At 43.4% G+C, this 26,801-nt stretch overlaps 1 protein-coding gene across 1 annotated transcript in view; it reads right to left on the reverse strand.

Annotated features, from left to right (window-relative positions):
• LOC120990733 (baculoviral IAP repeat-containing protein 1-like) overlaps positions 1–26,801 on the reverse strand; it is an 85,083-nt gene that overhangs the window by 6,783 nt on the left and 51,499 nt on the right. Inside the window, exons 6-8 of the mRNA XM_040419640.1 lie at positions 23,185–23,355; positions 13,573–13,734; positions 10,776–10,862 (exon numbers count right to left, since the gene is read on the reverse strand). Of these exons, the coding sequence (XP_040275574.1) occupies positions 10,776–10,862; positions 13,573–13,734; positions 23,185–23,355 (420 nt within the window). The remainder of the gene's footprint in view (positions 1–10,775; positions 10,863–13,572; positions 13,735–23,184; positions 23,356–26,801) is intronic.

Genomic DNA, 26,801 nt, shown 5'->3' on the forward strand with positions numbered 1-26,801 from the left:
CCAGCACAAGGTTTTGGCCTCTGACATTGACACTAAGGGGCGCTATATATTTCTTAAGCTTGCATTTAATGATCAAGTATTTACTGTTGCTAATTTGTACTTCCCTAATCAGGGCCAGGCCTCCTTTGGAACCAAGATGTTGAGAAGACTTGCTAGCTTCGCCGAGGGCTCACGTATTATTTTAGGAGGTGACCTCAACATGACCTTGAACCCAGAGCTTGATTCTTCGGTGGGTAAGTCCACGATCTCTCCCACGTCGTTACGTAAGTTCAGAACAGCACTCACATCCCTCAGGTTGGTTGATCTTTGGAGGGTCTTGCACCCGGGTGTCAGAGATTACAGTTACTACTCTGCAGCACATAACACATACAGCAGACTAGACCACCTCTTCGTATCGCAGAGCTTCCTGGATCTTGATCCCCGATGCTCGATCGATTCTATGATATGGTCGGATCATGCGCCGGTATTTGGACTATTGTCTCCAATTCACACATCTCCTCGCTCATTTACTTGGAGATTAAACGATAATCTACTAAATGATGCTGTTTGCTCGGCAGCTATAAAAAAGGCCATTACTGATTTTGTTGCTGACCATCGATCGGATACCACTGCTTCTCCTCTAAAATGGGAAGCACTCAAATGTGTGGTAAGAGGCGTGTTTACAGGGAGTGCAGAATTATTAGGCAAGTTGTATTTTTGAGGATTAATTTTATTATTGAACAACAACCATGTTCTCAATGAACCCAAAAAACTCATTAATATCAAAGCTGAATATTTTTGGAAGTAGTTTTTAGTTTGTTTTTAGTTTTAGCTATTTTAGGGGGATATCTGTGTGTGCAGGTGACTATTACTGTGCATAATTATTAGGCAACCTAACAAAAAACAAATATATACCCATTTCAATTATTTATTTTTACCAGTGAAACCAATATAACATCTCAACATTCACAAATATACATTTCTGACATTCAAAAACAAAATAAAAACAAACCAGTGACCAATATAGCCACCTTTCTTTGCAAGGACACTCAAAAGCCTGCCATCCATAGATTCTGTCAGTGTTTTGATCTGTTGACCATCAACATTGCGTGCAGCAGCAACCACAGCCTCCCAGACACTGTTCAGAGAGGTGTACTGTTTTCCCTCCTTGTAAATCTCACATTTGATGATGGACCACAGGTTCTCAATGGGGTTCAGATCAGGTGAACAAGGAGGCCATGTCATTAGATTTTCTTCTTTTATACCCTTTCTTGCCAGCCACGCTGTGGAGTACTTGGACGCGTGTGATGGAGCATTGTCCTGCATGAAAATCATGTTTTTCTTGAAGGATGCAGACTTCTTCCTGTACCACTGCTTGAAGAAGGTGTCTTCCAGAAACTGGCAGTAGGACTGGGAGTTGAGCTTGACTCCATCCTCAACCCGAAAAGGCCCCACAAGCTCATCTTTGATGATACCAGCCCAAACCAGTACTCCACCTCCACCTTGCTGGCGTCTGAGTCGGACTGGAGCTCTCTGCCCTTTACCAATCCAGCCACGGGCCCATCCATCTGGCCCATCAAGACTCACTCTCATTTCATCAGTCCATAAAACCTTAGAAAAATCAGTCTTGAGATATTTCTTGGCCCAGTCTTGACGTTTCAGCTTGTGTGTCTTGTTCAGTGGTGGTCGTCTTTCAGCCTTTCTTACCTTGGCCATGTCTCTGAGTATTGCACACCTTGTGCTTTTGGGCACTCAAATGATGTTGCAGCTCTGAAATATGGCCAAACTGGTGGCAAGTGGCATCTTGGCAGCTGCACGCTTGACTTTTCTCAGTTCATGGGCAGTTATTTTGCGCCTTGGTTTTTCCACACGCTTCTTGCGACCCTGTTGACTATTTTGAATGAAACGCTTGATTGTTCGATGATCACGCTTCAGAAGCTTTGCAATTTTAAGAGTGCTGCATCCCTCTGCAAGATATCTCACTATTTTTGACTTTTCTGAGCCTGTCAAGTCCTTCTTTTGACCCATTTTGCCAAAGGAAAGGAAGTTGCCTAATAATTATGCACACCTAATATAGGGTGTTGATGTCATTAGACCACACCCCTTCTCATTACAGAGATGCACATCACCTAACATGCTTAATTGATAGTAGGCTTTCGAGCCTATACAGCTTGGAGTAAGACAACATGCATAAAGAGGATGATGTGGTCAAAATACTTATTTGCCTAATAATTCTGCACGCAGTGTATGTCCCATGGGTCTCGGCTTAAAAGAGAAAGGACACATAAGCTAACCATGCTTTTTAAAGAACTGGAGGCCAAAGAGTCCATTAATAAAACCTCTGCGTTAGATTCTCTTAAAGCTGAACTTTCCTCCATTAGACAACAGATATTAAAAATTCTAGATCAAAAATCTCTTTGCATGAGAGATAAGATTAAACGAGGTTACTACGAGTTCGGTGACAAATGTGGGAAATGGTTGGCGAAAGCTTTACATCCACGTATTCCGCTCACACATATACCCTCTTTGAACATAGGCTCGAGGGGTCAGATACATGCACCGCTTGAAATTGCTAGTGAGTTCCGGTCATATTACTCAGACCTATACAATTTAGATCCCACACATACATCCGGCCCGAGATCGTCATCCCAAAACATACAAAATTATCTATCCCAATTTGGCCCCCCGAATTTACCGAATGATGCATCTACTGGTATGGAGGAGGATTTTTCTTCATCAGAACTCTTGCATGTCATTAAGGACCTCAAAAATGGGAAGAGCCCCGGCCCTGATGGGTTATCTGCACGTTTCTATAAATTCTTCACAGAAGATCTGGCCCCCATTCTCCTAGATGCATTTAATTCTATATCAGCCACATGCCCCTTTCCATCTCAAACCTTACAGGCCCATATTACAGTCATCCCCAAACTAGACAAGGACCATTCCCTTTGCTCCAATTATAGGCCCATTTCCCTTCTTAATATCGACCTGAAATTATTTGCTAAAATTCTGGCCTTAAGATTACATCCCCACATACCAAAATGTACCCATAGAGAACAAGTGGGATTTGTCCCAGGACGAGAGGCCCGTGACAACACCATCAAATCCATAAGCCTGATATCTAAAGCTAAACAACTAAAGATTCCCATGTGCCTTCTTTCAGTAGATGCGGAGAAGGCATTCGACAGGGTCAGTTGGCACTTCCTAGAAAGGACCCTGATTCATATTGGGATTGGTCCTAAGATGATAAATAGAATCATGGCCTTGTATTCTGGCCCTACCGCGCGGGTTCGTGTCAATGGTGTCCTGTCGGATTCCTTCCCTATCTCAAATGGAACACGGCAGGGATGTCCTCTCTCTCTGTTTCTTTATATTCTTGTTATGGAATCTCTAGCGAATGCCTTGAGAGCCAATGACGCAATCAAAGGCCTTCACATTGGCAATATAGAACATAAACTATCACTGTTTGCAGACGATCTCTTGATGTACCTAACAAACCCTAGAATCGGCCTTCCCTCAGTACTAAAGGAATTTCAGATTTTTGGGAAGTTATCCAACTTCAAGGTCAATGTCCAGAAGTCTGAACTTTTAAATATTTCTCTCCCTTCTCGAGATGTCACTACACTCAGAGATTCATTCGCTTTTAAATGGGCCTCAAGTAAGCTTAAACACCTGGGAACTTACATCTCTTCTGACACTTCCCACTTGTTTAAACTCAACTTCCTCCCTATACTCCACACCATTGAAAATAACTTACAAACTTGGTCAGCTTTAAATGTTTCATGGTTTGGCAGAATAAACACCTTAAAAATGGACGTTCTACCCAGACTTCTTTATTTATTCCAGACAATCCCCTGTCGGATCCCAGCCTCTTACTTCACACGTTTAAGGAAACTCACTTCTCGTTTTATATGGGGTAGATCCAAAGCCAGGTTGAGCTACAATCTCATGATCAAGTCCAAGGAACACGGAGGCACAGGCTTGCCTAACTTCCTATCATATTACAGAGCAGCGGTCGCCAACTGCGTGATTGACCTTACCCATAATCTTGAGGGAAAACTTTGGGTTGAACTAGAACACACTCTAGCCCCTGGTCTTATCCCAGGCGTTTTCTGGTATCCGACAAGTACACTGACTCAAATGCCCATTCAAAGGTTATCACCTTTTCTATCTTCTCTAGTACACATTTGGATCAGGTTCGCCTCTACAACTCGAATGGTTACGATCCCTGGCCCTCTCACAAACATATCTGGTCATCCGTTGATGCCAGCCGCACTGTTAGCTCTACCAGCCCTCAGCTTACATGCCAGACCTCAGATTAGAGTCAAAGATATATACTCAGTTAGAGGGTTAAAAGATCTTAAAGACCTAGGCCATATTATACCTGACTCACCAGGGCGATGGTTTCACTACCTACAATTACGCAGTTTCACTGGATCTCTGGCATCCGGTATGCAACTTCAATCCTCAGTGACTGATTTTGAGAAACTATGCCTAACTTCCTCTGCTCCTGGGCATTCTATATCTCTTATATATGCCATTCTGAACTCGGGAGAGATCGGGGATGACACAGAAGAGTTCCCTTCCCCAACCAAGAAAATTATGCTTTCATGGGAATCTGAGTTGGGATATCCTCTCACACCTGATCAATGGAAAAGATCTCTCCTTTTCACTCATAAATCTTCAATTTCCTGCAGGATTCAGGAACTTAATTATAAGATTTGGTCTAGATGGTATAGGACCCCGGTTAAACTTAACCAGTTTTATCCTTTGGTTCCAGACACGTGTTGGAGGTGTTCGAAAGATAGAGGCACTATGCTACACATCTGGTGGGAGTGTACGGGAGTAGCAACACTATGGAATGACATCTTCAAGCTACACGAATATTTGTACAAAATCCATATCCCTATGTCGCCCCAGATAGCTCTCCTTTCAGTTTACCTGGGCAGAATTAGGATAGTCAAGAAGGGCATTCTTAGATATTTTGTTATAGCAATGCGTCAAATAATTCCCAGAGCGTGGAGATCACCAGATAGTCCCCTTAGGATCACTTGGGTTAATGCTTTGGACTCTCTAGCACGTCTAGAGGAGCTGGGAGCCGAAGATCAAGGTCTTGGAGTCGCTCACTCTAAACAATGGGAGGCCTGGTACCAGTTCCGTGCATCAGCAGGTTTCTCGGGTTGGTTGTCCTCAGGATCTACCACTTAAAATATTCCATCCAGTCTGACTGCAGTCATAGCTTATATAGATTGCCAATTCAATCTCATTCCCCCCCCCTCCCTCCTTACCCTTCCCCCCGGATCCCTTGTCTTGTCTCCACCTGTTCTACCTCATCCGTCTAATATTGATGTTTGATGACTCTTTTTTCTTTGTACTGACTTGATATGTACTATTGTAATACCCACAAAAGACATATACTCAAATGTAACTAGCTCATACTGCATGTTTTCAAATGTATATGGTTTTCAATAAAAACAAATTGAACCATAAGTGGTCAAGTGTTTTTAATCAATTGGATGACAATCAGGTGTGAGTGGGCGACCGGTTTTATTTCAAGAACAGGGATCTTCAAAACATGAGTGGAAGTATACCATGGCACGAACAAAGGAGATTTCTGAGGTGCTCAGGAAAAGATTTGTTGATACTGATCGGGCTAGAAAAGGTTACAGAACCATCTCTAAAGATTTTGGACTTTGCCAATTCAAAGTCACACTGACTGTGTACAAATAGGAGAAATTCAAGAGCATTATAACCTTCTCTCGGAGTGGTTGACCAACCAAGATCACACCAAGAACAAGGTGTGTAATAGTCTGCGAGGTCACATAGAAACCCAAGGTAACCTCTAAGCAAACTAAGGGCCTTTCTCACATTAGCTAATGTTTATATTGATGAGTCCGGCATCAGGAGGACACTGAACAGCAATGGTGTGCATGGCAGGATTGCAAGAAGAAAGCTACTACTTTCCAAAAAGAACATTGCTACCCATCTGCAGTCTAAAGATCACATGGACTTGCCAGAAGGCTATTGGAATAAAGTTTTGTGGATGGATGAGACAAATACAAAACTTTTTGGTTTAACCCCTTCCCAACCAGCTCTGTACATGTACGGTGCTGCAGAATGTGACTTGCCGCCCAGCACTGTACAGGTACGGCGCACTGATCGGGCAGGTGCAGAAACTGTAACCGCTTAAACAGCAGCACGGATCCGGCTGTTTGTGACAGCTGTGCCCCTGCTGTATACGCCGGCATCAGTGAAAACAGAGACGGACGCATTATCCCCTTCTATGCGGAGGGTTTGCAGAGGGTACTGGCACCCTCTTCGTCCCCATTGGGTCCCTGTGCTGCTGTAACGGGGACCCAATGGCTGGGTGGGAAGGCAGCCCAATGCCTTTCAGAGGCATCAGGGCTTTCCTTCTATAGAAACCTATGAGATCCAGCCCCCAGGCTGGGACTCATAGGCATGATGTCAGTGTAATAAAGTGACAGGCAATGCATTACAATACACAAATATTGTAATGCACTGTACAGGGGACTAGACACCCAAAAGTTGAAGTCTCATAGTAAAAAAAAAAAAAAAAAATGTGTTTTACAAAATAATAATAAAAAAAAAGTTCCAAGTAAAAGAAAAGCACAGACATATGGGGAACATTGGTTGATAACTATTTTATGAGGTATTACTATCTTTCTTAACAGTATAAAAATAAAAATTTTGAATTTTTTCCAATTTTCTTTAAATGAAATAAATAAATATGTATAAATAAAGGAAAAAAATATTTAACTAAATATACCGCTAACATGAAGTACAATGTGTCACCAGAAAATAATCTCTGAATCGGTTGAATAAAGGGTTTCTATCACTTCGTATGACATAATTAGCTCTCAGACACTAGCGATCCGCTAGTGTCTGCTCTGGCCAACCATCCTAATATAACTGTTTATTGGGCAGCCGTTTTGCTAAAAAAATAACTTTTATAAATATGCTAATGAGCCTCTAGGTGCTATGTGGGCGTCATTAGCACCTAGAGGCTCCGTCTACCTTCATACACAGCCACCGCCCAGCGCGTCCCTCCAGCCCGCCCATCTCCTGCTGAATGCGATCCTCCGTGTGACGCAACGGACGAATTCTCGCGCATGCGCCGTGCGCAGCTGTATTCGGCGCATGCGCAGTGAATGTCTGACGCTTCCCTGCTCAGACATCTCCACTGCGCCGATGACGTCATAGTGCTCCAAGGAACAGGCGCAGTGGAGATGTCTGAGCAGGGAAGCGGTCAGACATTCACTGCGCATGCGCCGAATACAGCCGCGCACGGCGCATGCGCGAGAATCCGTCCGTTGCGTCACACGGAGGATCGCATTCAGCAGGAGATGGGCGGGCTGGAGGGACGCGCTGGGCGGTGGCTGTGTATGAAGGTAGACGGAGCCTCTAGGTGCTAATGACGCCCACATAGAACCCAGAAGCTCATTAGCATATTTATAAAAGTTATTTTTTTAGCAAAACGGCTGCCCAATAAACAGTTATATTAGGATGGTTGGCCAGAGCAGACACTAGCGGATCGCTAGTGTCTGAGAGCTAATTATGTCATACGAAGTGATAGAAACCCTTTAAGTAAAACCACTTCAAACACAAAGTGACATGTCAGATTTACAAAAATAGGCCTGGGCAGGAAGGTGAAAACTGGCCTGGGGTTGAAGGGGTTAAATGGGAATAATTATGTTTGGACAAAAGAACACTGCATTCCAGCCTAAAAACCACATACCATCTATGGTAGTTTCATGGGTTGGACCAGTTTTGCTGCATCTGGACCAGAACGGCTTCCCATCATTGAAGGAACACAGAATTCTGAATTTAACAAGCAACTTCTAAAGGAAAATGTCAGAACACCTGTCCATGAGCTGAATCTCAAGAGAATGTGGGTCATGGAGCAAGACAACAACCTTAAAAACACTCTACCAAAGAAGAAGAAAGTTAAAGTTTTAGAATGGCCAAGTCCAAAGGAAGGAAACCTGCCAACATAACAGAATTGAAGCTGCTCCTCTAAGCCGATGTGCAGAACTAATCAACAGTAACTGGAAACGTTTAGTTGCAGTTATTGGTGCACAAGGGGGTCAACACCAGATACTGAAAGCAAAGCCTTACATACGTTTGCCACTCACAGAAATGTGATATTGGATAATTTTCCTCAATAAATAAATTACCAAGTCTAATATTTTAGATTTATTTAATTAGGTTTTCTTTATCTACTTTTACAACTTGTGTGAACATCTGATGTAGTTTTAGGTCAAATTTAAGCAGAAATATAGACAATTCTGAAGGGTTCACAAACTTTCAAGCACCACTGTATGATTTGAAGCCCAATACCAGATAAAGTATGAGGGTGTCAATGGATGGTACACAAAGCCTGCTATATCTCAATCAACTAAGGGCCCATTTACTTGGCCAGATTACTCGGCCCATGTAAATGTGTCAACATTGCCGAGTCAACAACTGAGCGAAACGCTAGTTTTTTGGGTAATGCAACTATTTATGTGACACATCTGTCGTAGTAATGATCGTTCATCCCTTTACAGAGCAGATGATTGCTGGAATAGAAGAAAGGCTCCAGCACCAGACATGGACGTTATAAATAATCCCGATCTTTATTCATCACCAAAATTCAGGTAAGTGATCAAGACATGACTAAGAACACTACTGTTCGAAACACGTAGATCTTTGGGAATAAGTGGGAGCCAGTGTCACTGTTTGCTGTACTTACCTGAATTTTGGTGATGAATAAAGATCGGGATTATTTATAACGTCCATGTCTGGTGCTGGAGCCTTTCTTCTATTCTGTGGATTACTATTGAGGACTGGCTTGAGTCCGCCCCGTGCACCGCAACACAGGACAAGAAGGTGAGCTGGCTGTAACCTTTCTATACCAGATGATTGCTGCGTGTACAGTAAATGCAGTGGAATGGGCGGAAAATGATCGGACACATATGGTTTGCTCCCAATCAGTTTTCTTTTTGTATCAGCCCATGTAAATGTGCCCCTCAGTCATGGTGGTCATTGAAGGTCCTTGAAATGTCTTTGTTTTCAGCTTAGAAAAAATAATATACTCTACTGACAAAATATATTAGAGGGACCTGTCACCCTGAAAATACAGTGCAGTCTGCAAGCAGCAAGTTATACAGTAGGAGAAACAGATTGTGTATAGTTTTGTGAGAAAAGATTCAGCAAAACTAAGGACTCGTGTAGGTGGTCTTATCAGTGATTGGTAGGTATCTATGTAGGCGCACACACAGGGCATGCTGTCAGTCACTGAGTCAGCCTGCCCACATGACTCCTTTGCTCAGAACGAGAAGATATTTAGATTAATAAAATCTACTATAACCAGGGGAGGATTGGAAACATAAAGTGGCCCTGTCAAAAAAAAAAACTAAAATGGCTCCATATTGTAGGAGGGTCTAAATTGACTGGAGGAGGGACAACAAAAGTAGGGGGGTCAGCAATACCATAGTGCAAAATACCACATACCACAGTGCCGCACAATATATTGCCCCAAAAACTATCCCTCTGAGTTGGCCATCCATAGCGGCCATTTTATCTCCTCCTCTTCCAGTTGTCTCTGATTAGGATATGGAGCAGAGTGCTTAGGAGGTGAGATGCGGGACATAGTTGAATTCAGGAGGACATGTCGCTGGCCGGGTACAGTGAGAATCAGGTACTCATGAGTTTATCACCACTGATGGCTTATTATGTACCTGGCCAGTGGCAGAGATGGGGGCTTGGGTGGCCCCCTGGGCATCGGCCCGCCGGGAAATTTCCCTGTAAGGTGTATGGCCAATCCGCCCCTGACTATAACTATAAATCAAACTTCTCAGCTCCTTCTGCTCTGTAGCCTGCAGACTGCACTGTATTTTCATGATGCTCATTTTCTATCTCTTGGATTAATCCTTTTAGACTAATTTAAGGGCTCATGCACACAACTGTGGATTTGGTCTGCGTCCGATGCCGCATTTCGGATGTGGACCCATTCATTTAAATGGGGCCACACTGTGTCCATTCCGTGGTCCTTCAAAAATGGAACATGTCCTATACAAGAATAGGACATGTTCCATTTTTGAAGGACCACGGAATGGACACAGTGTGGCCCCATTGAAATGAATGGGTCCATATCCGATCCGCAAAAAATGCGGCATCGGACGCAGACCAAATCCACAGTCGTGTGCATGAGCCCTTAAATTAGTCTAAAAGGATTAATCCAAGAGATAGAAATGGACAAGACCATTTCACGGATAAGAAGAGACAGCTCTAACAGAGGACAGGACATACCCTTCACACGCAGTCACTATCTGTTTTTTGCGGATCTGCTAAAACAGCTAAGGCTGTGTGCATGAGCCCTAATACTTATATCCTTGGTTATGTGAGTTTTTTTTTCTTCCAGTAACATTCCCTTTGATCCTTCTGAATTTTGTGTATGTATTTTAATCAGAATAGCTGTTTGTGCATTTTCATTAGGGGTTAACTCCATCAAGCCCAGCTCTGTTAGAATAAATGACAACGCAGCTTCCAGCTGATTGGCCTGTCTCCTCACCTTCCATGCACTATGACCTCTCTGCGGTGATTAGCTGGGAAACTCCTGCCTGACATTAAAATTTTAGCGCTAAAACTGACAGCAACTTAGCAATAAAAGAGATACCATACTGTGCTTGCTGCCACCTCAGAAATGAAAATGTGTCTGTCAGAGGGGATAATTTATGAAACTGGTGCAAAGTAACTTATTTAGGAGAACGTTCAAAAACCAGTCTGTACTATACCGAACATCTCAGCGGCTTCTGTTCCAACAATTATATGTCTGTCCAAATTTAGAGTTTTCAGAGACGTAAAATTCTTCATTGCTGCAGCTGTCATAGAGACACCAAAAATAATACATTTATTAACTTGTACAGTATCCATAGTGTAAGGACGTAGAGCACATTTCTTAAATAATATACAGTAAACTTTTTGATTTAGTTTATCCATTTAAGGTTTGCTTCTTTCACCCATAGGTGGCTGCGTAAAAATAACGCCAGAGAAAATTCATGTGTGTAGGGACCGTAAAGGAGTTATCTAGCTTTCTGGACTTTTTTAGCTTTCAACCCCAGCCTGTTCTACCTGTTGAAAAACCATATCTGCTCACCACCACTCCATACTGGCTCCCTGGGTCCCTTCAGCAGTCTTCCGGTCCCCACCATGTAAACTCCCAGACAGATGGGGTCATGTGTGCCACTGCAGCCGATAACTGGCCACAGCATTGATATGTCCCCAAGTAGCAAATCACTGCTGGGTCACTGCAGCGGCACACTTTATCCCGTACATCTGGCAGTTTACAGGATGGAGACCGAAAGACCCCAGAAAGAGCCAGGGCTCTGGATTGCCCACTCAAGGACATTCGCAAAGCTTTCCCTAAGCCACTCGTGTGTTGTCTTGGCTGTGTGCTTAAAGGGTGTATTACACCTGCCGGTTTTTCGGCAGATGAACGCTAACCTAACGAGCCTTCATAGTTATGCTCATTAGTGATCATCTGGCAGTGTAATGCTGCTGCCGATTGCCCAATGAACGAGCAAATGCTCATTCATTGGGCAATCCAAATCTTTTGACCGGTTAAAAAATCATTGTTTGCAGACAGCAGATCATCATGTCTAATCACGATCTGCTGCCGGCAAACAATGATTAAGTTTACGGAAGAGCAATGGTATAACAATCGCTCCTCCCTATATTGAGGAGGAGATTGCTGCATGCAATAGCAGCGGTCTATTCTGCTAGCGTGTAGGCGGTTTCCGGGAAGGAACACTTTACCTGTTAAATCGAGCTGTCTAATATACCCTTAAGGTCATTGTCTTGTTGGAAGGTGAACCTTCAGCCCAGTTTGAAGTTCACAGCACTCTGGATCAGGTTTTCATCAAGAATATCTCTGTACTTTGCTCCATTCAGTTTTTCTTCAACCCTGACCAGTCTTCCTGTCCCAGCTACTGAAAAATGCCCTCACAACATGATGATGCCACCACCATGCTTCGCTGTAGGGATGGTATTGGACAATGCCTGGTTTGCTCCAGATATGACTCTTAGAATTTAGGCCAAAAAGTTAAATCTTGGTTTCATCAGACCAGAGAATCTTGTTTTTCACAGTGTGAGAGTCCTCTAGGTGCTTTTTTGCAAACTTTCATGTGTCTTTTACTGTGGAGAGGCTTATTTCTGGCCACTCTGCCATAAAGCCCAGATTGATGGACTGCTGCAGGGATGATTGACCATCTGGAAGTTTCTCCCATCTGCACACAGGGTATTTGGAGCTCAGCCAGAATGAACATTGCATTCTTGGTCACCTCTCTTACCAAGGCCTTCTCCCCCAATTACTTAGTTTGGTGAGGAAGCCAGCTCTAGGAAGAGTCCTGGTGGTTCCATACTTCTTCCATTTAAGAATTATGGAAGCCATTGTGCTCTTGGGAACTTTCAGTGCAGCAGAAATGTTTTTGTACCCTTCTCCAGTCTGTGCCTCCACACAATCCTGTCTCTGAGCTCTACAGGCAGTTATTTGCTCCTCATTTTGGAGCTAAACTAATTGTTGTGAAATCCACAATGAAAATCTGTGAAGAATCCACAAAAGAATGAGCATGCTACGAATTTGAAAACTTGAAACTTGCTTATTTTTCCACATGTGAAATGTCTGCAGCATGTAGATGTGATTTGTAAAATCGTATCCAGTTTTCTGGTACTTTAATCTGCTGTGTCTTACACCTGCACAAATCTGCAGGTAAAATCAACAACAAATCCACCTTGTCTGAATCAACTCCCCTCCTTCCCACTGGAAGTAGACATAGAACGTTCTTATTCAACTACAGCAAGCAGGGATCTTAAAATCTGTGAGGAACTGGAAAGTATATTGTAAACTTGTATAACTTTTTAAAATACAAAGAATGCCATTTAGGGTGGGTTCACACTAGCGTTAGGGATTCCGTTATGGCTTTCCGTTATAACATGGTTATAACGGAAAATAATAGAATTTATAAGACGGAAGGACGGATCCGTTCTTCTGCCCATAGACTTGTATTATGACGGAATGCAAAACGGAAGCGTTTAAAAGGCATTCCGTTTGCTCTCCGTCCTAATAGAAGTCTATGGGAATCAAAACGGATCAGTCTGGTTCCCGTTATGAAAGTCAGAAAACAAAGCCCTGGGGACTTTGTTTTCCGTCTTGTATAACGGGACACAGACGGATCCGTTATGCTTTCCCATAGACTTCTATTAGGACGGAAAGCAAACGGAATGCCTTTCCGTCATAATACAAGTCTATGGGCAGAAGAACGGATCCGTCCTTCCGCCTTATGAATTCCATTATTTTCCGTTATAACCATGTTATAACGGAAAGCCATAACGGAATCTCTAACGCTAGTGTGAACCCACCCTTACTTGTGGAAGGAAAATGCTCCTTTAACATTTTTTTTAAATAAATGCTTTCGTAGTTACGTTGTAGGGTAGCAACTTTAAAATAATAAATATGTGAATTAAAAAATACATCTGATATGCTGCTGCAAATTTACGCAAAATTCTTAATTCCGTATTATTGAGAAGCATTACCAAGAACAGCCATGTCATCTTCACGAAGAAAGGATCCAAAAAAACTCAGTTCTTGCAGCTTCTTACATTCAGAGATTGAGTTCATCAGACCACTGAAATCTGCATAATATTTAAGTGATAAGTGCAGGACCTCCAAATCCACAAAGTGTTTAATGATTGGAACTGTAAATCAAGATATTTAAAAACATAAATACAGTGGAAATTACATATCTAATATATCCAATAGTAAAACTTTTTATGTCTACATAGACATTTCATTTAGTAGTTAAAGGGGTTCTGCACTTTGTTTAAACTGATTATCTATCCTATGGACCCGGGACCCCCGCCGATCAGCTGTTTGAGAAGGCAGCAGCACTCCAGTAGCGCCGCGGCCTTCTCACTGTTTACCGCAGGCCCAGTGACGTCACGACTAGTATCACTGGCCTGGGGCGCGGCTAAGCTTCGTTCCTTTGAATGGAGCTTAGCCCCGCCCAGGCCAGTTGATAGAAGTCGTGACGTCACTCGGCCAGCGGTAAACAGTGAGAAGGCCGCTGCGCTGCTGGCGCGCCGCTGCCTTCTCAAACAGCTGATCGGCGCGGGTCCCGGGTGTCGGAGCCCCGCCGATCAGATGCTGATGCTCTATCCAGAGGATAGATCATCAGTTTAAACAAAGTGCAGAACCCCTTTAAATATTCTCACCAGTTGACATATGCACTGAAGTCATCTTTGTAAGAGGTTAGCTGTGTGTCAAGGCTGTCCCTCATTAGGCTGTGAGAGTTAATATTCTATATTGTGTATATTAATGATGACTAGAGATGAGCAAAGTTTTCAAAAATTAAATTCAGCCGCTTTGCTGAATTTTCCACAAAAATTTGCATCGTTATGAATTATTTAGTCACGAAGCACGTTAAATCAGGTCTATCCCGGCCTGCAGTTAAACTTTAGGGAGAATGTATCCTGGTGTACATCACTGTGCTGTGCAGCAACATGCATAGCTAGTCCTTTCTTTAAGCGAAACAGTTACTGTGCGTCAGAATGACAGGCAGGTTACATATATGGACGTGCGCATCATTGTGCAGGCCACCAACATTCCTAGCTAACCCCTAGCTAAACCAAAAAAAAACATACAGCATCCTTCAGGTGTCGCAATGACTCTTTAGTGGAACAAAATAATGACGTGAAGGCAGCGCCAAAAAAAGTAGTAGAGAAAAAAAAGTTATTTTAATCCATATTGTGGCAGTGCAAACACATGCGTTTGAATCTCTTCTGTTAGCTGTAGAATGACTGTACATCACTATTAGGCTTAGTTCACACTTCACTTAATTGGTCAGTTATTCTTATCAGTTAGGCCCCTTTCACACGGGCGAGTATTCCGCGCGGATGCGATGCGTGAGTTGAACGCATTGCACCCGCACTGAATCCCGACCCATTCATTTCTATGGGGCTGTTCACATGAGCGGTGATTTTCACGCATCACTTGTTTGTTGCGTGAAAATCGCAGCATGCTCTATATTCTGCATTTTTCACACAACGCAGGCCCCATAGAAGTGAATGGGGTTGCGTGAAAATCGCAAGCATCTGCAAGCAAGTGCGGATGCGGTGCGATTTTCACGCACGGTTGCTAGGAGACGATCGGGATGGAGACCTAATCATTATTATTTCCCCTTATAACATGGTTATAAGGGAAAATAATAGCATTCTGAATACAGAATGCATAGTAAAATAGCGCTGGAGGGGTTAAAAAAAATAAAAAATAATTTAACTGACCTTAGTCCACTTGATCGCGCTGCCGGCATCTCCTTCTGTCTCCTTCTTTGCTGATTGTAGAAACAAGACCTGTGGTGACGTCACTCCGGTCATCACATGATCTTTTACCATGCTGATGGATCATGTGATGACCGGAGTGACGTCACCACAGGTCCTGTTCCTACAATCAGCAAAGAAGGAGACAGAAGGAGATGCCGGCAGCGCGATCAAGTGGACTAAGGTGAGTTAAATTTTTTAAAAAAATTTTAACCCCTCCAGCGCTATTTTACTATGCATTCTGTATTCAGAATGCTATTATTTTCCCTTTTAACCATGTAATAAGGGAAAATAATACAATCTACAGAACACCGATCCCAAGCCCGAACTTCTGTGAAGAAGTTCGGGTACCAAACATGCGCGATTTTTCTCACGCAAGTGCAAAACGCATTACAATGTTTTGCACTCGCGCGGAAAAATCGCGCGTGTTTCTGCAACGCACCCGCACATTTTCCCGCAACTCCAGTGTAAAAGAGGCCTTATTGTGAGCCCAAAGAAGGTACGAGTCAAAACCACAGAACAGGTGCAGATCTATTCATGATACCTAATCCGAGAGTAGGCTGAATTTGCCTCACAATGGGTGATGGAAATAACTGACCAAATGTGGTGTGAAGGGTGAATTCAGTCTTACAGGTCAGTGTTAGCTTCAACTCAAATTTTTTCTGCGTGGACTTAACCGTGCAGTGGCCCAAGATTCAAGTAGTGGCCCCATGAAAAGTCCAAAAAAAGTGGATCCTGTAGTTTGAGCATCCACCTTCACACCATCAGTATTTGGTCAGCATTTTATCAGTATTGGTAAGGCAAAAACAGGAGTGGCTCCCACTCCTGCTTTTGGCTTCAAAATCATTATCAAATCCTTATGCAAAATACTGACCACATGATAGAGGCCTTATGGATGCTCAAACGACAGGACCATTTTTTTTTTTTTTTTTATGTTCTTCTGACAGATCAGAAGAACAGGAAAATAGACGGTGATCTCAACATGGCAAAACAGGAACACTGGTGGCAATGATGGCAACATGGCCACATGGTCGCAAAAGTAGCCCCGGAACAGAGTGGGGACAGGGGGATTCAACAGCAGGGGCAGTAACAGCACAAGATGGTGGCAGATCACAGTAGGAGCAGATAGCAGTAGAGGCAGCAGGCATGTGGCATCAGGCGGGTGATGGCATCAGAATAATGGCAGCAGCATGTGGGTAGAAGTAACGGGCCATTTGTCACAATGTTCTAGTGTGGCAGCACACTACAGTCAGATCATTACTGCCAGAATGATCATCTATTGTATCAGGCACCGGTGTCTGGAAATCCTGGTTGATCCAGGACTGATTCATCTTTATAAAGGTTAGTCTCTCAACATTTTGTGTTGAAAGGCGAGTTCTCCTTGAGGCAACAATGCCACCCGCCGCACTAAACATTACTGGCTGGGCAGGAAAGCAAACTCGACCAGTTGTGGCCACAATTCAAGTTTGGCTGCCCAGTAGTCAAGGGGATCTTGGATCTGGGGTGACAGGGGGCAGTCCAAATATGCCACCATCTGCTGGTTCAGGTTCTGCTCCATGTCCTGTTGCTGCTGGGTGGTTTCTTCAGTAGGAAGGTGAAGAAAAGTGCTCATCAGAGACTCAAGACTGCTGATGGAGCTGGTCCTGCCCCCCACCTCCACCTCCCTCCAGCAGTCATGGCAGTGGAGCGTGAGAATTAGCGATGGCGCACGTAGGCAGCAACCAACTGACTACAAAGGATGTCTCGATAGTAGTTGAGTTTTTCATCCCTCTCAGAAGGTATAAAAAAGGCCCCCATTTTGGACCAGTAGTAAGTGTCCATCATTGTGGAGAGCCAATTGTTATCCCTCTGTCGAATGGTGAGAATGTGGCTGTTTCTACGCAAGAAACTCAGCACGCATCTGGCCATTTGTGCAAGGGACTTGGGGGGACTCCCTGCTTCCATCTCCACTGCATACTGCCACGATATGTCAGGGTAATCTGTGTCATCTTCGTCGTCATCCTCTAGATCCTCCTGCTCCTCTCCTGTTGCTTGGGCAGATAAACCACCTAGTTCTGTATAGAATTCCTGGGCGTTTATGTCTTCCTCCTCGTCCTCCTCCTGCTCCTGTGCCAGTTCAGCTTCCACAGGGCTCAGGTGGCCATGAGATGTAGGGGCCACGTCTTCTGTCCCCTCGCAAGTCAGATTCACCAGCATCCCCTCCAGGACATAAAGGAGTGGACTGACATCATTCATCCCTTAGTCCTGGCGGCTGACAAATAAAGTGGCCTCCTCAAAGGGCCTGAGTGAGTGGCAGTTGTGACGCATGAGCTGCCACTGTCTAACGTCAAAGTTACACTGGCGAGTAGTTCTGTCTGTCATCAAGAAATCGGTCACGGGTTTCCGCTGCTCATACAGTTGGTCCAACATGTGGAGCGTGGAGTTACAACGTGTGGAAACGTTGCATATGAGGTAATTTAGGGGAACACCATTTTGCCTTTGCATCTCAAGGAGGGCATGTTTTCATGCACAGTTTCCTTGACATTTTCAAGACGTCTTACAGTTGGGTGGAAGACTTCAGGGATCGGGTGACAACCAGTTTGAAGATGTGCGCCATGCAGGGCGCATAGGTCAGCCCTCCCTGATGCAACGTAGAGAGAATGTTCTTCCCATTATCAGTGACCATGGTTCCTATCTCCAGTTGGAGAAGAGACAGCCAGGATTTGATTTCTTGGTTGATGATGCGGGGCAGTTCCTCCCCAATGTGACTCCATTCGCCCAGGCTGTCCAGGTGCAGAACCACGTGACAACGCCATGCTTTGCATAGGTGGTATGCTGGAAGACCAGCAGTGGAGGCTGAGGACAAGGTGGAGGATGAGGAGGCAGAGGAGGACATTGGCGCAGATTACAACACAGAAGCAGCATTTGCAAGTTGCTGGTGTGCCTGGGCTGGAGCCACATTTACCCAGAGGGCTGTAAAGAACACATATTGTCTTTGAATATAGTTACATCTCCACATGCCAGCGCTGGCATAACCTGTACCAGATGCGAACAGGCTCAAGGACTGGCCCACTTTCTGCTCCATGTGTTGACGCAGGGCCATGGTGCCAACATTAGCACCCTGACCATGCTTTACCTTATGCCCACATATCTTGCATACCACTATGCTAACGTCCTCCAGCGACCTGATAAAAAATTACCACACTGCTGACATTTTACCCCCAATACTCTGTGCTGACTGACTGCCACTGTTTTTATGAACCCATGCACCGCTAGTTGTTTTCTGACAGGTAGGCTCCTGAGTAGAAGACGGTCTACCCTGGGCATATTTGGCTCCAGATCTCCCACTGCTTCCACCCTGTTGGCTGATCGGCATGCTGCCATCCTGCTGCTGTCTCATGGGCCTGTTGCCACCCTCACCCCCTGATGATGCCCCCTCTTCATCCGGTTCCCATGTGCGATCAGCTAAATCATCGTCCACTACTGTCTGTTCATCACTTATGTCACCTTCACCAGGCTCATGGCCACGTCCCTAACCACTCGCAACAAGTGTTCCCACCTGAGTGTCATCATCGCTAGTTGCATGCCTAAGGGAGGACACAGCAGACCTCTCCTCCAAGTCTGTGCTGGCCTGTAGCTGCTGAATGTCTTCACTAAGCTCATCCTCGCTGAAAAGCTTAGCAGAGACGGCATCACACATTACTTCCTGAGCAGAAGCAGCAGCAAAAGAAAGTGGCAGTTGCAGGACAGGTGAGGTCACAGAGGTTGTTCCTGGGCAATGCAAAGTGTGGTGTCCCACCAATTCCTGGCTGTGTGTATCTGTTGTCACCTGAGATGATGTTGAAGAGCGAGTCAACCATTCCAGTACAGCTGGATTGTTGGTCAAAGCATGACCAGAAGATGACAGTCGCAGCTCTGGCGTGTTGCTGCGGCTGCAGCTACCAAACCTCTTCTTTTACTGCTACTTGTGCTGGCTACAGCAACTTTTTTGCCACTGCCCGTTCCTTTTGAGGACCCAGTGAACTGTCTATTGGCCATAGTGTACAGTAACTGAATCAGAAATGTGACAAATTAATTATGAATGGCACATGAGTCTGATGCACAGTAAGTCTATGTACAACTGAATAGATTAATTATTAAAGGCGCAAGAGATGAACTAGGTAAATGTGCCTATATATTAAACCGCCTGTTGACAATGAGTATGATGCAAAGTAAGTCTATGTATAACAGAAAAGATTAAAGGGGTTGGTCACTTTCAGTACTTACTAATATATCCTTTGTTGAAATTCTGTGCCATTTTCTATATTTAATAAGGTATGCTCCCTTGTTTATCATGGCCGCTGATGGAGGGTCATGTGACCAGGAAAATCATTTCCATGTGATGTCTGCTCCATTCAAGCACACTACACCTGCATTAAACTCCCAACAGTACATGCAGATGGCAGGGGCAGTGTATTTAGATGGAGGAGACATCACATGGAGGTGATTTGCCTGGTCACATGACCCTCCATCAGCAGCCATTTTATGGACAAGACTTATGTGCAGACAGCACCTTCTTTCACTGCTTCATGGTCCAGTTCTCATGCTTACTTGCCGATTATAGGCACTTTTGGATGTGGATAGTGGTCAGCTCGAGCACTCTGACTGGACTGTAGCTACACAGTCTCATACACAACAAGCAGTCAGGAGTTAAATAAATGTATAACTTGTCATTTCGCCCATACCACTGTCCCTAACTAATTGGATGATCCACCCTAAATGGCAGCCAAGATCTGGGCGACGGTCCCTGACCTGACTAAGTGTGCCGGACCTACTTAGGGGAGACAAAAGGGAACTCAGACAGGCCGAGTCCAAACCAGAGAATACCTTCAGAACCAAGGAAGGAACAAAAGCAGAGTAATATACTAAGCAGGGTCAAAACCAGTAGATAATGTCTGAACCAGAATCATGGGTATGTACATGACGTCATGTTGATTTTTTACTACTAATCTATTTTTATTTTCTATTTCTGCATTTTTTTAATTATATTTCCTGTATATGATAATGAGGGCAGCCATCTTGACTGAGCTGTTTTCAGCTTTCTGAGATATAATTACAGCAGCCACATGAAGGAACCTGTAACTGAAGGTGACTTGTTGACTTCTACACTGCGTGCAGAATTATTAGGCAAATGAGTATTTTGACCACATCATCCTCTTTATGCATGTTGTCTTACTCCAAGCTGTATAGGCTCGAAAGCCTACTACCAATTAAGCATATTAGGTGATGTGCATCTCTGTAATGAGAAGGGGTGTGGTCTAATGACATCAACACCCTATATTAGGTGTGCATAATTATTAGGCAACTTCCTTTCCTTTGGCAAAATGGGTCAAAAGAAGGACTTGACAGGCTCAGAAAAGTCAAAAATAGTGAGATATCTTGCAGAGGGATGCAGCACTCTTAAAATTGCAAAGCTTCTGAAGCGTGATCATCGAACAATCAAGCGTTTCATTCAAAATAGTCAACAGGGTCGCAAGAAGCGTGTGGAAAAACCAAGGCGCAAAATAACTGCCCATGAACTGAGAAAAGTCAAGCGTGCAGCTGCCAAGATGCCACTTGCCACCAGTTTGGCCATATTTCAGAGCTGCAACATCACTGGAGTGCCCAAAAGCACAAGGTGTGCAATACTCAGAGACATGGCCAAGGTAAGAAAGGCTGAAAGACGACCACCACTGAACAAGACACACAAGCTGAAACGTCAAGACTGGGCCAAGAAATATCTCAAGACTGATTTTTCTAAGGTTTTATGGACTGATGAAATGAGAGTGAGTCTTGATGGGCCCGTGGCTGGATTGGTAAAGGGCAGAGAGCTCCAGTCCGACTCAGACGCCAGCAAGGTGGAGGTGGAGTACTCGTTTGAGCTGGTATCATCAAAGATGAGCTTGTGGGGCCTTTTCGGGTTGAGGATGGAGTCAAGCTCAACTCCCAGTCCTACTGCCAGTTTCTGGAAGACACCTTCTTCAAGCAGTGGTACAGGAAGAAGTCTGCATCCTTCAAGAAAAACATGATTTTCATGCAGGACAATGCTCCATCACACGCGTCCAAGTACTCCACAGCGTGGCTGGCAAGAAAGGGTATAAAAGAAGAAAATCTAATGACATGGCCTCCTTGTTCACCTGATCTGAACCCCATTGAGAACCTGTGGTCCATCATCAAATGTGAGATTTACAAGGAGGGAAAACAGTACACCTCTCTGAACAGTGTCTGGGAGGCTGTGGTTGCTGCTGCACGCAATGTTGATGGTGAACAGATCACAACACTGACAGAATCCATGGATGGCAGGCTTTTGAATGTCCTTGCAAAGAAAGGTGGCTATATTGGTCACTGATTTGTTTTTGTTTTGTTTTTGAATGTCAGAAATGTATATTTGTGAATGTTGAGATGTTATATTGGTTTCACTGGTAAAAATAAATAATTGAAATGGGTATATATTTGTTTTTTGTTAAGTTGCCTAATAATTATGCACAGTAATAGTCACCTGCACACACAGATATCCCCCTAAAATAGCTAAAACTAAAAACAAACTAAAAACTACTTCCAAAAATATTCAGCTTTGATATTAATGAGTTTTTTGGGTTCATTGAGAACATGGTTGTTGTTCAATAATAAAATTAATCCTCAAAAATACAACTTGCCTAATAATTCTGCACTCCCTGTATAGGAAAGTTTTCTAGACATCATCTGTGACTTATGCAGAGGTCATTGTGTAGGGAGAGGGAGTAGATAAACTGTAAATATCACCTGTTGTGAACGATGTTCCTGTGTTATCTATTTATAGGTTTTACCTTTCATCATAATCCTGCCTGTGATGATAATGACATGACTACTGAAAATTAATCTGTACAGAAGAAGTTTCAGCCTATTACAAAGCTAAGTGGTAAGTGTAAAAACTGCAATATGTTTGGATTTTCAAATACAGATGGAACATTTTAAAAAATCGTCAATAATTCTTAAAAATATATTTAATATAAAAACTTGATTTAAGATTTAGGTCATTTTCAGATTATGCATTCCTTTTAACTTTTTTTTTTTTTTTTGCAATTTGCACTGCAATATAGCTGTTTTATGGGATTGGATCATATAGACTACTCTGTTCTCCTCACGTGCATCAATGAGCTTTAGGCAACCATATATTATGTCATAAGTGAGTTGTAGTCAATGTAAATGCACATGTAGCTTGCAACCTGGACCAAGTATCTTCAAGGTTTGGATTTTTTGAGACTGTCATGTTGTGGATGTGTTATATCGTGTGTCCCATCACAACCACATTGAAACTGCAACTTCGTGATCTTCATGTTGCACCATGTAGCCCAAGCCTTAAAGGGAACCTGTCATCAACTTTATGCTGACCGTACTGAGGGCAGTATAAAGTAGTGACAGAAATGCTGATGTCAGCGGTGTGTCACTCATCAGCTAAAAGTAAGTGGTTGCTGAGAACCAGCATCATAATCATTGCAGTTCTCTCCTAGAGAGAAAGGGAGAAAACTAGGTAGAAGACTGTCAGTCATCAGCAGGTCGGCAGGGAAAGCAGGAATTCATGAATAACCAGGACTCTTCTCAGGTGGCCGTGACTCTTTTCAAGGCCCAGTCTGCAATGATTATGATGCTGGTTCTCAGCAACCACTTACTTTTAGCTGATGAGTGACACACCGATGAGATCAGCATTTCTGCCACTACTTTATACTGCCCTCAGTACAGTCAGCATAAAGTTGATGACAGGTTCCCTTTAATCATATTCCTAGTTCCCACTGAAGTCTTTCTCCTAATGTAAAGCTGCATTCGACAACTGTATTTCCTATAAGAACTACTTACCAAATTTTATTGATCCAGTACCAAAACCTATGCAACCAAAAGCAAGTTTTTTCATTCGGTTCAGTCTTTCAAATTCAATTGGAAGGTGGTCAAGCACCTCAGGGTTTTGCAGCAGATAGATAGTCACTTTTGTTAAGTTAGAAAAGTTGTGTATGCCACAAATCAAATGCTCTAAAACAATAGGAAGAAAATTAAATGCATTAAAGGGCTTCTGTCACTCCACTAAACTCATTTTTTTTTCTTTGTCTCCTTAAAATCCTTATGCTGCGATTTCTCAATATATTGGGCTATTACTCAGTTTGGTTCAGTAGTTATATAAAAAAAACTGACTTTTATAATATGCAAATTACCTCTCTAGCAGCAGGTAGGGCGGCTACCTGCCGCTAGCAGCCACATCCTCCATTCATAATGACACCCCCTCCTCATGTTGATTGACAGGACCAGCCAATGCGCTCGTCCTCTGACTGGCCCTGTCTGCGTTTTAAATCTCGCTGCGGTCTTCAGTTGGCGCAGGCGCACTGAGTGGAGGACGCTCGCTCGGCCGCTCCATCCTCAGTGCGCCTGCGCCAATGACGTCACATGTACACCCAGCGCAGGCGCACTGAGGATGGAGCGGCCGAGCAAGCGTCCTTCACTGAGTGCGCCTGCGCCAACTGCAGACCGGAGCGAGATTTAAAACGCAGACAGGGCCAGTCAGAGGAGGAGCGCATTCACTGGCCCTGTCAATCAACATGAGGAGGGGGCGTCATTATGAATGGAGGATGCGGCTGCTAGCGGCAGGTAGCCGCCCTACCTGCTGCTAGAGAGGTAATTTGCATATTATAAAAGTCAGTTTTTTAATATAACTACTGAACCAAACTGAGTAATAGCCCTATATATTGAAAAATCCCAGCATAAGGATTTTAAGGAGACAAAAAAAAAAAAAGAGTTTAGTGGAGTGACAGAAGCCCTTTAAAAATGGACATATTTATATGGTCATAATTCAGAACATATGATATGATGATGTTGTTATTATTATTACTACAATGTTATGTGAGAAATAATATTAAATTGTTATGTGGGATTTATTATTGGTATTATTATTATTACATTATTATTTGGGATTGGTTATAAATACATTTAAAGTTGTTTTCTGGTTTGCGGGTTCCCTCTGTTAAAGTTTTTTTGGTAGAGTTTGGTGTCGTTGGTGGAAACATGATGAAAATACTTGATTTCCCTGCAGCAAAGCATTGCATGACCCTTTCCTAGGATTTCTTTCAAGTGAGAAATTGGAAAGAGGTCTTCCTAAACCAGAGAACACTTTAAAAGATTTGTTATTAAAATTTGGCTATTTAGCCCAACCAGTGACCTGTCAAGAACAATATAAACCAGCCAGGGTATACTAAGCTATACATGAAGTCTGCTAGGAAATAGAAAGTTGGCACCATGCTTATTTGATCAGTTGAAAGGATAGGTCAGCATGGACAGAGCCTAAATTTACAAGACAGATCACTAGTGGGTGGAAGGGTAAATGCCATCACTTAAAATCTAGTTACCTTAAGGCTAATAATACCCCTTTTGCACTACCTACACCATGGACTATTTGCCCCATCAGCAGAAAGGGTTAAAAGGACAGTATCCTGATACCAAGTCAATATGCAGTGTGTTTCACAGTACAAAGTCATTAACAGTATGGCTGCAAGAATAAAAATTAAAACATGTTAACTCAGCCCTCCTATCTCTAAGTGGAAAGCAGATATGCCAGATTTGGGCGATTCACAGATGAGGGAACTAACTTTTACCTGAAGGTCCACAGTGATTAGTGCCAGGACCCAGCTTATACAGACTAAGTGGTTACATATGGTCTACCTCACACTGGTTACAGTATTCCAGATGCATCGAATCTCGAGCCCTGTGTGCACTAGGTGTGATATCCTGTGAGGTTCTTTGTTTCAAAGGTGTGGATATGCCCTGTTATGCAGGGGTACGGGCAGAATATTTATAGCTTTCTAAACTCAAAGTGGGGGTTCCCTGACGTGTGCTCTTCCATAGGTAGCTTGTTGGGTTTGGTCTTGGATCTACTTTCTTCTAAATATGAGAGCAAACTTTACAGTCTCCTAATGTTTTATGCCAGGAAAGTCATTCCTCTGAATTGGAAGCCCCCCAAGACTCCATCTGTTTCTCGGTGGATACATTTGTTAAATATAGACTTGCCGCTTTATAAGCTGACCTATGCGACTAGAGGGGTCCCAGTTCCAATCTACTGTTAAAGTCCCGTAGTAGTCTGGTGTGGTGCAAGTGTGTGTTGGTGTAAGTGTTATCATGGATTATCATGCATATCCCCATGCTATTAGGGAGCTCAGTGCCTTCCTCCTGAGGCCTCCTGTGTATCATAGTACCCTTACATAATTAGTCAAAACTAGGTTGGGTACCCAGAACTCATTTTTTTGTGAAGGTTCATAATGTTTTCTGGTGGTTTGTGTTGAGTTTGTATTTGTTTTTCCTTTGACTGATGTAAGTTTAAAATCTCCAGTAAAATGTGACTGTGTGAGTGTTAAAAAAAACTCAGTCCTCCTCCCCATGTCTTGTCAACTATATGTGAGAATATCTTGCAATGTGTTGTGGTAATCTCCTGACATTTTAGGATGGGAATCGGACACTATAAACTGGCATTGAACCCTTCTGGTCCTCATCAAGTTTCAGCCAGGTGAGTAATTTGAAAGTGAATTACCCTAAAACTGAGACCCTGAATATTTCCCTACTCGGGAGAAAGAAGAACATTTTAAATAGACATTATCATTCAAAAGGCAGTCTAATACCTAGACCTTAAAGGGTATCTGTCAGCAGATTTGTAGCTATGAAACTGGCTGACCTGTTACATGTGCGCTTGGCAGCTGAAGACATCTGTGTTGGTCCCATGTTCATATGTACCTGCATTACTGAGAAAAATGATGTTTTCATTTATACAAATGAGCCTCTTGGAGCCTAGAGGCTTTGCTCTCTCTGCAATTGCTGCCCCCTCTCCATGATTGACAGGGTCAGGCAGTGAAAACTTGATCACACCTGGCCCTGTCAATCAAAGTGCAGAGAGTGTGGCAGTTGCAGGGAAAGTTGAGCCTCTTGGAGTAATGCCAATGCCCCATTGCTCCAAGAGACTCATTTGCATATATTAAAATAATTTTTTTCTCAGAAATGCAGGCATATATGAACATGGGACCAACACAGATGTCTTCAGCTGCCAAGCGCACGTGCAACAGGTCAGCCAGTTTCATAGGAACAAATCTACTGATAGATTTCCTTTAACATCCTAACTGATTTATTAGATCTGTATGCACTTTCTACCACTATTGCAATGCATGGTCCAAAACCTTAAAGACCTACAACCGGCCTCAGTTGTCTTAGTTTGCTCACATGAACAAAAAAATGGTCAAGATGGATATCCTGACTCACTTTATTTATGTGTTCCACGTTATTCCAATTCTTATTTCAACAGTATGTCTTGATTGGTCAACACATTAGTTTGGGGAACAGCGAAACCCAAGCTGAGTCACAAAACAAGGACCCACCCTAAATCACAAGGAGATGCAAGACCCCATGACGTTGTCATTTAGCAAAATCTGCATGTTAGGATATTGTCA

Source organism: Bufo bufo, chromosome 2 (genome assembly GCF_905171765.1).
Source record: "Bufo bufo chromosome 2, aBufBuf1.1, whole genome shotgun sequence".
NCBI lineage: Eukaryota > Metazoa > Chordata > Amphibia > Anura > Bufonidae > Bufo > Bufo bufo.